The sequence below is a fragment of the Harpia harpyja genome, chromosome Z (assembly GCF_026419915.1).
Source record: "Harpia harpyja isolate bHarHar1 chromosome Z, bHarHar1 primary haplotype, whole genome shotgun sequence".
In the NCBI taxonomy this organism is placed as follows: domain Eukaryota; kingdom Metazoa; phylum Chordata; class Aves; order Accipitriformes; family Accipitridae; genus Harpia; species Harpia harpyja.
In genome coordinates, this window is record NC_068969.1 from 95,914,709 (window position 1) to 95,929,926 (window position 15,218).

Sequence of the window (15,218 nt, forward strand, 5' to 3'; positions counted from 1 at the left end):
GAAATAAAATTTCAGCACCACTGGACAGAATTTAGTAATGGTAAAAAGAAAACATGGTCTTATAATGTGGAGGATCAGGCAGCCCTCCTAGGTAATGTTATTGGGCATTATAATAATACAGCATTTAAAAAATGCAAAAAAAATTCAAGAAAAATAAGCCTCAAATGATCCATAATTGTAGATTATAATTTGGCTTGGACTAGTGACAAGAATTCTCCTTCTTGACATACCAGGTACTCAGTGAATGTGCTCAGGGTCTACGATCAGTATAAAATAAAATACAAGATGAGAGCATACACTCAAGATATTCCAGTCTTGGCACCCTTCCAAGGCAAGATCCTGACCTTTTTGTTTCCCTTGAAAGGTTGTTGCAAAGCTGTAGCAAGGATTTCCAGAGCCCAAATCATGAAGTGGACCTTGATACATTTAGTAGATGTCTAGGGAAGTGGAAACAACTAAAAATTTAGCAAATGTGGTAAACTAAATACAAAAATACAATACAAAATAATACAATACAAAAATAACTGAAATGGAAAGAAGTGAAGCAGAAAGGATTTCAATTAAACAATTCTGAAAAAGCAAAGTACAAAAATTTTAGAGCTCTGAAGCTTTTAATATTTTAAGCTTTTAAGCTTTGAACAAGACATGCCATGATTTAAGTGATGATTGCTGCTAACATATCCCAACACAAATTCTTGAGAAGAACAATTCATATGTGATTTATTGCCAGCAATTGATTATTGCAATTAGAGGAATTTTACAACTGTGAGAAAAAAATGTTGCTTGACAAATATAATTATGTCTCCTTTTCATGGAGCTTTCATTTGCACAGGGAATCTAGAGCAACGCTGGAAGACTCTTTCTTTGCCTAAACAGACAACTGCAATTTCTTATCCAGCTGCCTCCCGTCCACTCTGCTCTGAAGCTGGCCTTGATTTCTTGTAGATATCTATGTATGCACATCATACTGGTGAAACAAACCATCTTATCTTCTATGTGCAGGGTTCTTATAGTCTGGGCTATAGACCTTCTTCTTTTTGGACTTTTCTGTCCACAGCCCTTATCCATTTTCTGGAAGACACACTTTTTGAAGAGATGTTGGCTTAAGCTTAGTTGTGCAAAAGACTTAATAGCTATGAGCTGGGTGATGCTGAGGGATGCAACCTCCTTTTGTCATGATGATCGCACCTCCTGGCTCTTTGGACCTCCTTCTGTGCTGCATTCTCTGGGATGGGAGAGCAGCCAGGATTAACCACAACTGCTTTTTCCTGTCAGCTTCTGGCTGGGGCACTCTTTGCCAGAGATCTCTGCCACTAAGCACAGGGTATGTGTAACCATATCTTCTGTGACCGTGCCAAGTGTTTATCGTCATTGTGGCTATATGTGATGATTCCTCAGAAGGATGTGTTTACCAGGAAGCTTCCCAATACATACTAGTGTTAGCCCTGGGGAACGTTTATATCTATTTTTTTGATTCTGTGTGCTTTAGCGTATTGATTTAAATATTACAGGTCTGAGGAACTACCTCATACATACTTGCTTTATCACACTACCAATTCAGATAGAATATATAAGCAATTTGGCCACTTTGGATACTGGCATCCAACTGAATTCATAGAAAAAGAAGGCTGAATTTTTTTCAGTGTATTGGATTTTTGTTCACTGGCAGCAGTCTGCTTCTCAACCATGATCTTACATTCATTTTTATATTTTAGTTTTTCCTGAAAGAAAGGTGTTCTGCTAATGCCTTAGGGGAGTTGCATTTTAATTAGGATTAGTCAGTATGCTTGATGGATGGTTTGCATATTTTTATAAATTGCTAAATAAACATTTTTAAGTACTTTGAGATTTGATTCCAGTACATTTAAAATAAGAGAAAATTATTAGCAATGTTAATTACAGTAAATACATGCTATATAGTCACACTCAGTGCAAGTTGGTTTTGTATCCCAGTGTCCAAATACTGCTCAGAAAGTAGTGCTGCAGAAAGAGAAGTGGGGACACTTGGATCAAAACTCGCCCTCAAAAGAAAAACAGTGGTGTTCTAGAATTCCTTGAAGCAATTAGGTAAAGTGCTTTTTTAAAAAGAGTTTGAAGATACTTTAGTATTTAGAGCCCAGAGAAAAGCTACCTTACGGAAAATAAGTGCAGACAACACTATGGAATGATTTAAGTGAATGGTGACAGATAGACTGTAATTAAATAATGACAATAATAAAGTGGAGAACCATCAGTCTTGCTGAGACTGCACTCCTAGAAATGCAGTGGCACTGACAGGCGCCTGCAGCAGTGGGAGCTGGCGGGTGGCTGGGGCCAGCTGGCTGGCGGGCTGCTTGGGAGCACCCCTGGATTTGCTGCGTATTCTTTCTCATGTCTGGATTAAGTCATTCTATTTTTTCAGCCTTCTTTACCTCAGGTTCCCCAAAATAGTTCCAATTCTTCAATATTTTCTGCAGATTTCCTCATTCAGACCTCAAACCGCCACGGATTTTATCAGAAGCCTTGGGGAAAACAGATAATGTCTCAGCGGCCTTTATTTATTATCTAAGAACAGGGATAGTCCCACTAGGATTATTAGATCAGAAGAACCATACAAAGTGACTTAAACCTGGTAGAAGCGTGAACAGATTACCACTATTTTGTATTTTGTTTCTCTTGCGGGTTTTTTTTGCATTTTTATTATACTGCAATAAGACAACTATTTCAGCTTCAAAGAAACATCAAAACATCAAATCCATGTAACAGGATCTGGAATCCAACACTCTTATCTGAACATCACATTAGTAGGAAGATGTTCACTCACAAGAGCCAAGTTCAGAGAATAAAAATTGCCAGGTGAGGGACGATCCTCTCTCTGAGGAAAGAATAAAAGGAATCACAAAAAGAATCCCAGTATGGCTGAGTGCAACAAGCAAATTGATTTAATAGGTGCAACAAAGGCTTGCATGCCAAATGCATCTGAGGTATAATTAAGGATAATGAAGTGACATTATGAAAAGTACACCTCAAGTATAAGGAGACGATTCACAGCAAAAGGCCCAAAGATATGGGAATAGTCACAGGAAACTCCTTGCTTGGAAACTTTAACAAAACACGGAACACTTTGTTTTGAGAGATTGGCTACATTTCCTAAGATGCTTGCTAGAATATCATGAGACAGAAGCTAAGTAGGTAGTTGGGGTTCCTTTGCTAACATGTTTGAGTAGACTAATTCTTACAAACCTTTTTGCTTGAGTGTCCTACCTATGTTCTATTTGCCTGTTATCTGGGCTTTTAATATTAGTATTAAGCCTTGTTACACTCTAAATGTTTCCAAAAACAGTTATGCCAAGAGCAAAAGCTAAGTTCTGCTGCTAAAAGCAGATTTCATTAAATGTCACATCTTCTTCTTTTGCTTGCAGTTTTGATACTGGAAAATCTATCCACACCACTTCTAAAAATGGAGTTAATCACAGGGCTTGCTTGCTGAATCGCTTAACTGGAAACCCAAAGCCACAAGTAGATAGTTGGCTTGAATTCTCAGGTGGTACAAGAAAATTCAGATTTAGATCATATGTTCCTTTTAATGTCATTGCTTACAATTCACTGAAAATATTTTTAAGCCATGGAAGGAAAAAGTTTTTGTTAACTTAGCTACAGAGAAAATAGAAATATCAGGTCACATATAAATTTTTTTCTTCAAATGTAGAGTTGATATGATATTCCTTCTAAAATGTCAGTACAAATATTTTTCTTTTTTTTGCCCTCATTTTCCTGATTTCTTCAGTTTTTACTTGGCATGGGGGAAGAGACAGAAAGGAAAGTAGAAGGAAAAAAACAGATGTGGTCTCCTGCATCATTGGGTAGACACTGTCAGAAAGGAAACATTTTGAAAGGTCCCAAGCAGAGAACTGATATAAGAAATAAATTTTAAGCCTGCTATTCAATTATTTAAATCCACTGATTTGTTTTTACAGGTTTTTTTCTGATGCTGCAGGTTAACCTATTTAACATCTGAAGTCCAGTGGGAGCCTATGGCAGGGGCTGATTAGTGACAACTTGTTTCTTTCTGATAAAGAAAATTCTAAACTTTCACCTTTATTAAACTCTGGAGATAACTATGTCTGGCAAAAAAGGGGACACCCAAGTCAGCTGGTGGCTCAGTGTAATGCTTAGTTTATTAACAGGCAATAAAAAGGCCCAAGAGAAGTCATAAAGACATAACCAAAGTGCTTGTCCAGTCTAGTTAATCAATGTAAAGTGTGACTAAAATCAGTATTTCACAAAGAACTTATGATAATTATTTGGGGTAGTAGCAAATCTTTGGACAGATTTACAGCTGAATTCAGTGAATATATTTAGTCTATAAAGTAAAACAGAATTTAACTACCTAAAATGCATCAATGAAAATTCAGTTCTTATTAGCAGATAATGTCTGTTCCAGAGGAAGAGGTTTTTGTCTCTGTCTTCATTTATTTCTTGCACTGCCTTCTCTGACTGACAGCTGTAAAATTAATATAACAGAATCAGTATCCACCTCACACAAAATGCTTTCTAATGACATAGTATCTCAGGAGTCTCTGTACATTTTTTGAAGAATTGGGTCACAATGAGCGTGATTTCCACAGTAACTGAAATGGTCTGTCCTACTAAAATAACCTGTAACTAATGCAGAATAAATCCATTATTATCTATGAACAAAACTTTAAACTGTCCTGCTTTTATTTGAGACAGACACATCTCCAGGATACACAGTAATTAATGCACACAAGGTTTGAGAGCGCACTACACTCTGCCTGTCGCATCCCGTCTGACAGGGAATGAGATTTCCCCTACCCTGCGATTTTATGCCTAGAGACAGGCACACTGTGGCCGTTCTCTACAATCCTCCATGTCCATGGTGGGTCACACTAGCTGAGGTGGCCCACTGCTTTTTTTCATGCCAAGCAATCCAATTAACAAATTCGGATTCTGCATTTGAAGAGACCATCCGATCCTCCCCTTCCTCCAGTAACTGCAGGCTGCCTTCTCCAGGGGTGGGCTCCTGTCCCGGGGCACAAGTGATAAATAGCTTACCTTTTCCTTGGAGACATAAAGTTCTATTACCTTGCTTTTGCTCTAAATAAGACCCTGCCCAAAAGCAGTTGCTACAGGGCAGCTCTTCTGTGATAATTTCAGGGTATTACAGCTGCTGTGCGAAATGCACCCATTCTGTGTAATGGTGGGATTGTGCTTCCAGGTGAAGATACAGGACGGGACTTTTGGGAAGTAGGGACTTGAGATGTGTAGGTGGGTCATAGCACAGACAGATTGCCAGAGAGATTGCCTGACACTAGGACAATGGACTCCTTTGATGGGGGACTAAATTTGCTCCTCTAGAACTTGCTTGTCCCTCTGTAATGTTTAAAGATGGCCTTAAAAGATAAGGTGTCCCTAGAGGATCAATTAATTTGGCTCCTACCTCTCTCCCTCCCCGTAGTTTCCAAGATAGGATAGGCTGAAGGTGGAGAGAGACTTAAAGGGGAATAGCAGGAGTGCAATTTGTATTCTTAAAAAGTCTAGTAAATTCTTCATTTTGGGGGTGGAGTTTATTTCTTTCCCTCTTTTACTATTGCTTACTTCTCTAAAAAAACCCAAACCAAAATGAAAAAAAAAAAAAAAAAACCTACAGGATTAAATTGCTAAATTCTCAGTAATAAGGAAGACTACCATTAAGATTTTCTATGCAGCCTTAATTACAAGCTCTTCTGCTTATTCATTATGATGCCATTACTTCTTATGTAACTGAAGGCTACATTATGTACACAGGTCTTCCCCTTTTTTCTTTTAGCAGCTTTGCAGAGAGTAAGACAGCATTATTTAAGGACTCAAAAGGAAGTCTACAGAGGGTTTCTTTCACTGTGTAAAGAAGCTGTGCAGTCATTAACAATGAAGCACCACTGCTGAGATCCAGGATCCAGAACCTCTACTGTCCCTGCCACAGATTCCTACTATTGCCTGAAGCAAATCATTAATAATCTTCCTAAAGGATGTTATTACTCCTTGTCCTATTAGAAGCACAGGGAGGATCAGCCATGAATGTTTACAAGTTGCTCAGGAGAGTTCATGACTTCTATCCCCATCTCAGTACAGAGCCTGCGTGATACACAGCGGGCAATACATGCAAACAGAATGAATAGCCAAAAAAGGGAAAAAGGCTGAACTTTCATCTGATGTCATGTTTGTCATCACTGAACACTGAATAAGGCAGGCTCTAAGGATAAACGATATCCACTAATGGCGTAAAACTTTTTGTCAAAATGCAGACACAAATGTTGCTGAACTAGCACTGGCTTTTCATAGTTTTGGCATCTCTGGAGTTGCAGCAGAGCCCTTTGAACATAGAAAATTCTGTGATGTGTGCTGTGCCAAACGCTCCTGTCACTAAAAGCAGATTCAGTTTGCATGCCTTGTGCAAGTGTCTGAAGCTGGCTGCAGAACAATGGTGGAAAATTCTGTCTTTAAGTGTCCACTTTCTTCCTGTGAAATGATAGCAAAACAGTTCCTGTGCCTTCCGTAACAACTTCCATGCTCCTCCTTCCTTTCCAAAGAGCACCTTCCACCAAAAGTGCAAGGAGGCTGAGGAACACGCTAGGGAGAGAATAACTTTTGGGTTGTCACTGAACATGCACTTCTTAATTCACAGCATATTCTTGATGTGGCTTAAACCTTAACAGGAGTAGAAAAATAAATAGAAGCAACCATAGCTGACTTTCTGTCGTTCCTGCCCAGGCAAATTAAAGAGTCTATCCTATTTTGCATCTTAAACTTCTAATTTTTTTCAGTGTATGCAGCAAGAAAGAACAAACATCTTGTGTGAAAGTCTTCAATTCCCCGTTCTGATTCTCTGTTCATTTGATGCATTGTGATCAGCAGTGCCATTTCTTGCAAATAAGACTTGTCATTCAGCCAAGAAAACCCCAATTTATTTGATTTTCACTGTAATAACATGCTTTTCATTTGGATTTCTGCAAGGTTTTGTATCTGAAAGCATTAGCAAATGTCTCAGTAAGTGCATGCTAAACAAGACACTTAACTGCTGTAGCATTTTAGAAACTTTTAAATATAAATATATGTTTCTGGCAAACCAGTGCTGTATTCACATTCCCCTTTGACTGTAGAACTGAACATTTTTTTTCTTGATGGATATTTACATAAAAAACATTTTCGTTGAGCAGTGTGAGCCAAATCCCGTTCATTACTTTTGACACCCATCTAGTGGACACAACACAGTATCACAGGATAAAACTCCAGTCGCAATAGCCATGTGCAAGCCTTGTAGTTATCTGGTGGTGCAAACCACAGGGCCTCTCCCAGCCGATGAACCTGCAATTTTATCTAATAGACTTTTAATTTTTTAAAAAAATCACTATTTTATAATCCCACAGTGAAATCATTCATAGAAGCCTGCCTCAGTTTCTGACTGGGAGAAATAAGAGTGGTAAAAAAATATTCGTATCATGTTCACAGAAGGTGGGTGAAGAAAATAAAACAAATCTGCAAACAAAACCGTGTGTTCCTTTAATCCAATAAAATACATTTTAATCAGTTGAATAATGAAGTCCGCTGTTAAAGACATCAATTTAATAGTCACTCCTCATTCAAAATTTTCCTGCTGTGAGACAGACTTACATTTACCTTCATTTATTTCTATCCCACTTTTAACTTTTGCTTTAGAGCTTTCAGACAAGCTTATATATTTTTTTTTTTTAAATGATACTGCCATTGCAGAAGTTAGTCTTATTGAGCACAAGAGTAAACAATCCTTTTCTATTTTACCTAAAATTGTATGAAAGGTCTCCCCTCCTGCCCTCAGTAGAAAAACAAAACATACAGACTGTGTATTGTTTAGGAGTCTGTGTGTTCTTGCAGCTGTTTAAAGAAAAAAATTATTTTATTTAGGCAATGAAATAGAAGTGTTAAGAAATTTGGATATGATGAACTCACAGATGTTCCAAACCCTTCATTGGTATTGTGAGTGTCTGGTGCTCCTGGAATACTCAGGAAGTCAAACTCGAGAGATACTGATTGCTAGTGAGTAATAATAGTCATGCTAGTAGTAATGGCAATATGATTATTAATTTATGTCACTATGAGCTGCAGAGGATGTTTTACTTTAGTATTCATGCTATCTTGCCCTTTCCAATATGTTTTTCAATATTTTTTGTGAGCAGATATCACAATGATCACAAAGATGCAATGAATAGGGAAAATGAAGGACAAAGAGGAGCTTCGCGTTGTCCAAGATCACCCAGCGGGCTGGTGGCAGAACTCTCATTTGATTGTGTTTTAAGCTTTGTTAGCTTGAGATTGATAATGTCATGTAGTAGTAGCACATTTGAGGGCGCAGAAAAAGTATTCAGGCATAATCAAAAGAAATCAAATTTGAGAAGAAGTGTATGTGTTAGGATTTACTGACAATGAATTGTTCTGAAAACTGCAGTGAAAAGAGGATTAAATTGCTAAGCCTTCTTGAAGTTTGTTTAATACCATTTTCTGAATAGTTTTTTTGGAAAAAAAGAATTTGCTTTTCTACATTCCAATAGTGAAAGGTGAATACAAAATAAATAATATAGTCTGAGACCAGCAGAAAGCTTGCACTTCCAGGAATATGTGCAAAGTAGCAATGAAACAATGAAATAAAGCATGAAACCAAGGTCCGTTCTCTGCCAGGCAATGCGCATCTCTGTCAAAATAAGCAATATATGTTTTTTTTATTAGTTCATTTAACAAAGAAAAAAAGGCCATGGGAATGCTGTCACTCCAATAAAACATTAAAGCAGCAACCTCACTGCAACTTCAGGTCAACAGTAGACGACAAGAAGAAACAAGCTAGTGCAGAGAGTAGCATGTACCTACTGTGACACCTGCACCTGGCTAAAATCAACAGCTGACATGTACTGAATATTTTCTCTTCTGCTGTCATTAGATATAATTGAAAATGAGTCAGTATCCTTCACATAAACAGTTTTCAAAATGATGGGTTTAGATGGGTTCAATACAAATACATATTAGGATGTTAACACTTATCCATGTTTAATAAATCATGGGAAAGATCCTCTGTTCATGCCTCATTCCCAAATGCTCTAGCAGTATTATTTAAGTTCCCATTAGTATGGCAAGTGAGCCGACATAGTTATAAGCCAAGGTCTCATGCACACCTCTCCTACAATGCTGTAAAACTAAAACTGCTTGTTGGTTTTATAGAGACACAACCAGCTAGGGAAACAAAAGTCATCTTCCACTTCTAGCTGGATAAAATGTGCTCCATCCCATCAGATGGAGACATAATCTTGCTAATCCACATGTTTGTAACCTCTCAGATTACATACCACAACACATTAAGTCTAGAAACAGAGCCACATGCTCCAAAAAGACTCCATACGGTGCCAAACACAGCTGTCGGGCTGCTAAGCAACACAGGTTGCCATGAGCATGTCCTCCCAGCACTGTCCAACCTGCACTAGTTTCTAATTGATTGCAGACTCCCATTCAAGGTCTTTGCACTGATTTTCAAAGTCCTTTGTGGAAATGTCACAGACTACATGAAAGAGCATCTTCTCTTTCCTTCTCTTTCTTTCTCTTCTCTCACCCTTTAGCCTCTCATGACAGCAGTGTTCCCTAGGAATTATAAGCCTGTTTATCACTTTTAATACCAAATACAATAGCTAGAAGTGCTGGATCTAAACTGTGTAGTTCAAAGACACGAATGGCCACAGAAGTTGTGCTGCTTGGCAGTGAGCAAAGAACTAATTTCTTCAATCTGGTTGTAAAATAGCAACTCTAATGCATGCAAACGTGCCCAAGCACAAACACATGCCTTAATCCCACCCCAGTGCTTTGTTTATTGGGATAAGACAAAATATGTTGTTGAAATATTTGGGTAGAAATGAAATATTAGGGCTGGGTACTCAATAAGAAAAAAGCCCTCAACTGCCTCAACAGTGGGAGACAGGATAATGAAGGTCTGGCTCAGGAGAGATGGGGCCTGAGGAAGAAAACATTGAAGCATCATGTTTCCTCAGGTATAGAGCTCATGGATACTCTACATGCAGAGAGGCATAAGGCTTCTTGTATTCCTAATAGTGTTTTTTTTCTCTACCAAATTTCATTTCCTTCAGACTTGTTCTTTTTGATTATCAGCAATTTTAAAGTATATTTCTTGTGTGCCTTCTGCCACGTAGCAGTGGACTTGATCAGGTCTTTATTTCCCCATTATTACCAAGAAGCAATTATCTAGTAATAAATTTGTCAGAAGAGTGTTTATTACTTTCAAAATTCTTATGTCAGTGGCATAAATCTTTTCCTCCTTTTTTTTGCAGTTTCGATGTAGACAATGGTACATCATCGGGACGAAGTCCTTTGGATCCCATGACAAGCCCTGGATCAGGGCTAATTCTTCAGGCAAATTTTGTCCACAGTCAACGTAGGGAGTCTTTCCTTTACCGGTCAGACAGTGACTATGACCTGTCTCCAAAGTCCATGTCCAGGAACTCCTCCATTGCCAGTGATATGTGAGTACATTATAAAATATGTTTAGCCTATGTTTTGTCCTCTGTCTTTTCCAGCCACAAGAAATTTCTTTTAAAAATCAAAGACAGTAATCACTTATGGTATTGATGTTATGGATAATTATTTATTTCTTTAATGAAGCTTGTACTTGTTTCTCCAGTTTTCTGAAAGTAAGGGTGTCATGAGGGTGTACTTGATGTGTTTATGCACTTTATTAGCTTTGACAGAATAATGAAGACAGCCAATAGTGATGTATCAAAACGGTAAAGAGAGCTCTGATTTCCTGGCTATTAAGTTATTTTCAAAAGAAGTGATACAAACTCAAGTTCTGCTTCTTAATGTTCTTAAGAAAAAGATTGCATTTGTTTGCACCATTTATTTTTAGGTTTTTAGAGAAAAGATTTACCAGCTGGCAGAAATTAATAAATTCAAGAGAGGCAAAAATTATTTCAAATACCCTTTTAACTAAAAGGCCAAATTTTAGCAAAAGGCCTTTGGAAAGTTATCCTATACTCTCTCACTATTCTTCTGAGATGTGTGTATTTTCTGCTAGTGCATCATACTTTTCAAGTATGTGTAGACACTAGGTTACATGGATAGTGGAAGTCAGATGCAAATCTCTGTTTAGTTGTAAGACACTAAAAACATGTTAAATGTCCTAGCTTCTAGTCACTTCTAAGTAGTAGAAATTAAGAATTAACTAATTTTTTTTGTTTGTTTGCCATATCTGCTCCAAATTTCACTGCCAAGTAGGTATTTATGGTTCAATTATACATCACTAAAATAAAGGACCAGGCTTGTAAGGGTCCCCTAGTGAAAGAGGAAGCCTAAAGCATTAAAAATCCAGCATTAATATCAATGCTGTTTTTTAATGAGGCAAAACCCAATCAATATCCTCTTTAAAAAAAATAACAGAGTATGCACAACAAAGGAAAAAGGTTTTCATAATGATGAGTGAAATTTCACCTGATATTTAATATGCAGTCATTATAATTGAACACTATTTTCAGCTTACATATAATTTTTTAAAATGTTGATTAGTCCATCTAATTATAGCTGTCTTTGTAAGCATCAAGATGAGAAAAATTCATGCCTTTACAGAGGGTTTGTGTAAGGTCCATACCTCAGTTAAGGCCTGTAGATTGAAGTACTTAGTAAGCTTTGTGCACAGTGTGATCACTTTCTGTTGAGACAAAATGAGTAAGAAAAAGACCAATCCTTCTTGCCTTGTCGGAAGGAAAAACGCATTTTGCTTGCAAATAGTGAACCCCTTCCAGCAAATCTTCCTCTGACAGATAACCTTTCTTTTAGATAGGCAAGAGTCAAGCTTTTAGTGTGGCACCTGTGCCAGGATACCATTTGGAAAGATTTTTACATTCAGGGGGACAATCCAGGTCACTGTGTTGCTTAGATGAATCATTTCAATTAAGAATTCAATTAGTGCTCCATCTTTGAACTCATAATCCACTTCTGTATTTCCTAGAATTCTGGGTAATATTTCAGCACATGGCAGTAAATTGGATAACAATTGAATTACTGAAACACTGAGCACACTTTTTCCTTTGGATATTTGTATCTATTCTTCCTTTCAAAATTTTCTTAAAACACATCTGTGTATAAAATTTGTTGGACCCCACATCTGGATAGATTTTTTTCACAGTCTTCTGTCACAGAGGAGCTGTTGGACTAAGAAGGTAAATATTCATGCCACTGTTGGATGGGAGCACATTAGGAAATGTAAAAGGCAAGTTGTTTTAACCATGGAATATTAATCATATATTAGTAAGCCTAATTATAATAAGCTTGATTATATCACAGAAATGAAGTAAAAGAGAACCAAGGAGTGAAAGAGGGGAAAGTTTAAAAAGATAAAATAGAGAAAAAAAAAAAAAAGAAAAAATACTACAAAGCTCTTTATATATGGTTTCAAGGAGAAACTGGATGTGCTCATGAAAAGGAAACCCACTGAAGTTTATAAAAATAGATAAACCACTCCGGTTCAGGACATGCCTAAATGAGGTGGAGGCTGGAAGAGTTGTCAGGGGAAGTATCACACAAATTTTAGATTACTCCCAAATTATCCTATTTCCCTTTTCCATCTATATACACACTTAATTTTAAGTATTGCATGTTTCTTAAGCATGAGCAAAATATATTACAAAACATACACATCATTCAGGTAATGCAGGTGAATTAATTGTACATAACAGTTTAACATAGAATCCCCTGATTCTTCAGTACTTGAGCTACCAACCTCAGTATTTCACTTTGTAAAGCAAAATAGAAAGCAGAAGGCATGCATCTTGTATTTGGAAGGAATATAACATAAAGATTTCTGGCATTTCCATTACTCTCAGATAGTGTGCTTAAAATAATACATTCCACTTCAGTGGCAGCAGATGAAACAAAAACAAAGCTTAAGATTTTAGTCAAACATGGAGTGTCATGATAACAGACAGCCAGCGGATGGCAGTGCTAAAGTACTGAATTCATCATTCTGTCATTTATTATTTGCACAGCTCCAGCCGAGGAAGGGAACACAGTCATGCTCAGTTCTTTGCAAACCCAAGATGAAAAGATGGGCTCTGCCACAAACAACTTAAAGTCAAAGCATAAAGTGATAACCAAGAGACTAATATAGTCAGATACTATCCCCAGGCAAAGGTATAACTTGAGTCCCTATGCCCAAAGTAGTAAATGTCACAGAGCAACCAAAGGGAGTTTCATTCAGTGAGTTGAGCTGTAAAGTAATAGAAATAAGGGCAGAGAATGGGGAGGTGGAAAGATTTTTCAAATCAGAGAGGCTAAAGTATATTCTAAAGTGAGAAGCCAGATTAGCTATGGAAAAGAATAAAAGACAGAGTGAGTGCAAGGCTGCTCAGATGAGAGAAGGTTCATGGGACAAATGTGGGTGCAGTTACAGCACTGAAAGAAGCAGAAGAATCAGCTGTACGGTAAGAAAGGAAAAACAAATAAAAAGGAGTAGGAGTGAGTAAGATATTTTTTCAATTATATCTTGGAAGAAATAACATGGTCTTAGAGAGGAAAAAACACAGGACTTGGAGATGACATGAGGACATGAGAAAAAGCCATTCAAGGTTGTGAACTGGAGAGGCCAGTGGTTTAGACAGGAAGATGCAAGGTCCAAGGCCGAAGAGCACAGATGTGTTGTGAAGCCTGGCTATGGGATTTCCAGCAGAAAGAGGATGTGCAAGAGAAAGAGAAGTGAATGAGTGAGCCAGTGAGGATGAGTGAGCCAATATGAGGGAATTACAGAGCAGGATCTGTGATGAGAGACAGGAAAACAAGTTTAAAGGGAAGGAGAATAAAGAACAGAAAATTAAAAAAAAAAAGTCCCCAACAGCACTGTTGCAACACAGAGAAAAAAGGGAACAGAAGCTAGAATCGCAGAATCATAGAAACATTGGGTTGGAAGGGACCTTAAAGGTCATCTAGTTCCAACCCCCCTGCCATGGGCAGGGACACCTTCTACTAGACCAGGTTGCTCAAAGCCCCATCCAACCTGGCCTTGAACACTTCCAGGGATGGGGCATCCACAACCCCTCTGGGCAAAATGTTCCAGTGCCTCACCCCACTCATAGTAAAGAATTTCTTCCTTGCATCTGATCTGAATCTATCCTCTTTCAGTTTAAAGCCATTACCCCTTGTCCTATCAATACATGCCGTTATAAAAAGTCCAGCTTTCCTGTAGGCCCCCTTTACATACTGGAAGGCTGCTATAAGGTCTCCCCAGAGCCTTCTCTTCTCCAGGCTGAACAAGCCCAACTCTCAGCCTGTCCTCATAGGAGAGGTTCTCCAGCCCCCTGATCATCTTCGTGGCTCTCCTCTGGACTCGCTCCAACAGGTCCATGTCCTTCTTATGTTGGGTGCCCCAGAGCTGGACGCAGTACTCCAGGTGGGGTGTCATGAAAGCAGAGTAGAGGAGGAGAATCACCTCCCTCGACCTGCTGGTCACGCTTCTTTTGATGCAGCCCAGGATACAGTTGGGTTTCTGGGCTGTGAGCACACGTTGATGGCTCATTTTCAGTTTTTCAGCACTAGTACCCCCAAGTCCTTCTCTGCAGGGCTGCTTTCAGTCCGCTCATCGTCCAGCCTCTATTTGTGCTTGGGATTGCCCCGACCCACGTGCAGGACCTTGCACTTGGCCCTGTTGAACTTCAAGAGGTTCACACGGGCCCACCTCTCTAGTCTGTCAAGGTCCTCTAGATCCCTTCCCTCCTGTGTGTCAACCACACCACACAGCTTGGTGTTGTCACCAATAAGCTAGCTGAAAGATGAGCAAAATCATCAGTGTTGTACTGGAAGAACTGTCAGGTTTATGTCTGAAGACATCAGTGAAGCAGGGAGCTTTGTGGCTGTCTTGCAGAGGTGGCCTGATTACTTACTACTCACCTGTTTGAACAGCTATTGCTGCTCAGAACTTGCACGTGCAGACAGAGACAGAAGTGGTAACACTTCATATTCCTTTCTTGCTAAGGGATCACTGCCCTGATTAATGGAGCAAGTTATCAAATGAGTAGAGAATCTCAATTTTAACAAAACACAGGTCTCTAACCAGGTTAAAAAAATGGATTCTTCAATGAAATCATTAGCACTCTTATGACCACTGGAAAGAATTCAAGAAGCAGTCCACTGGCTGGGGCAGAGCCATGTTTTAAGTGCCACTC

At 38.5% G+C, this 15,218-nt stretch overlaps 1 protein-coding gene across 4 annotated transcripts in view; it reads left to right on the forward strand.

The window, feature by feature from the left end:
• The window catches only part of PDE4D (phosphodiesterase 4D), a 370,375-nt gene that overhangs the window by 228,840 nt on the left and 126,317 nt on the right, over positions 1-15,218 (forward strand). For all 4 annotated transcript variants that reach the window (XM_052775619.1, XM_052775622.1, XM_052775620.1 and 1 more), the window contains exon 2: positions 10,341-10,532. In XM_052775619.1, the coding sequence (XP_052631579.1) occupies positions 10,341-10,532 (192 nt within the window). The remainder of the gene's footprint in view (positions 1-10,340; positions 10,533-15,218) is intronic.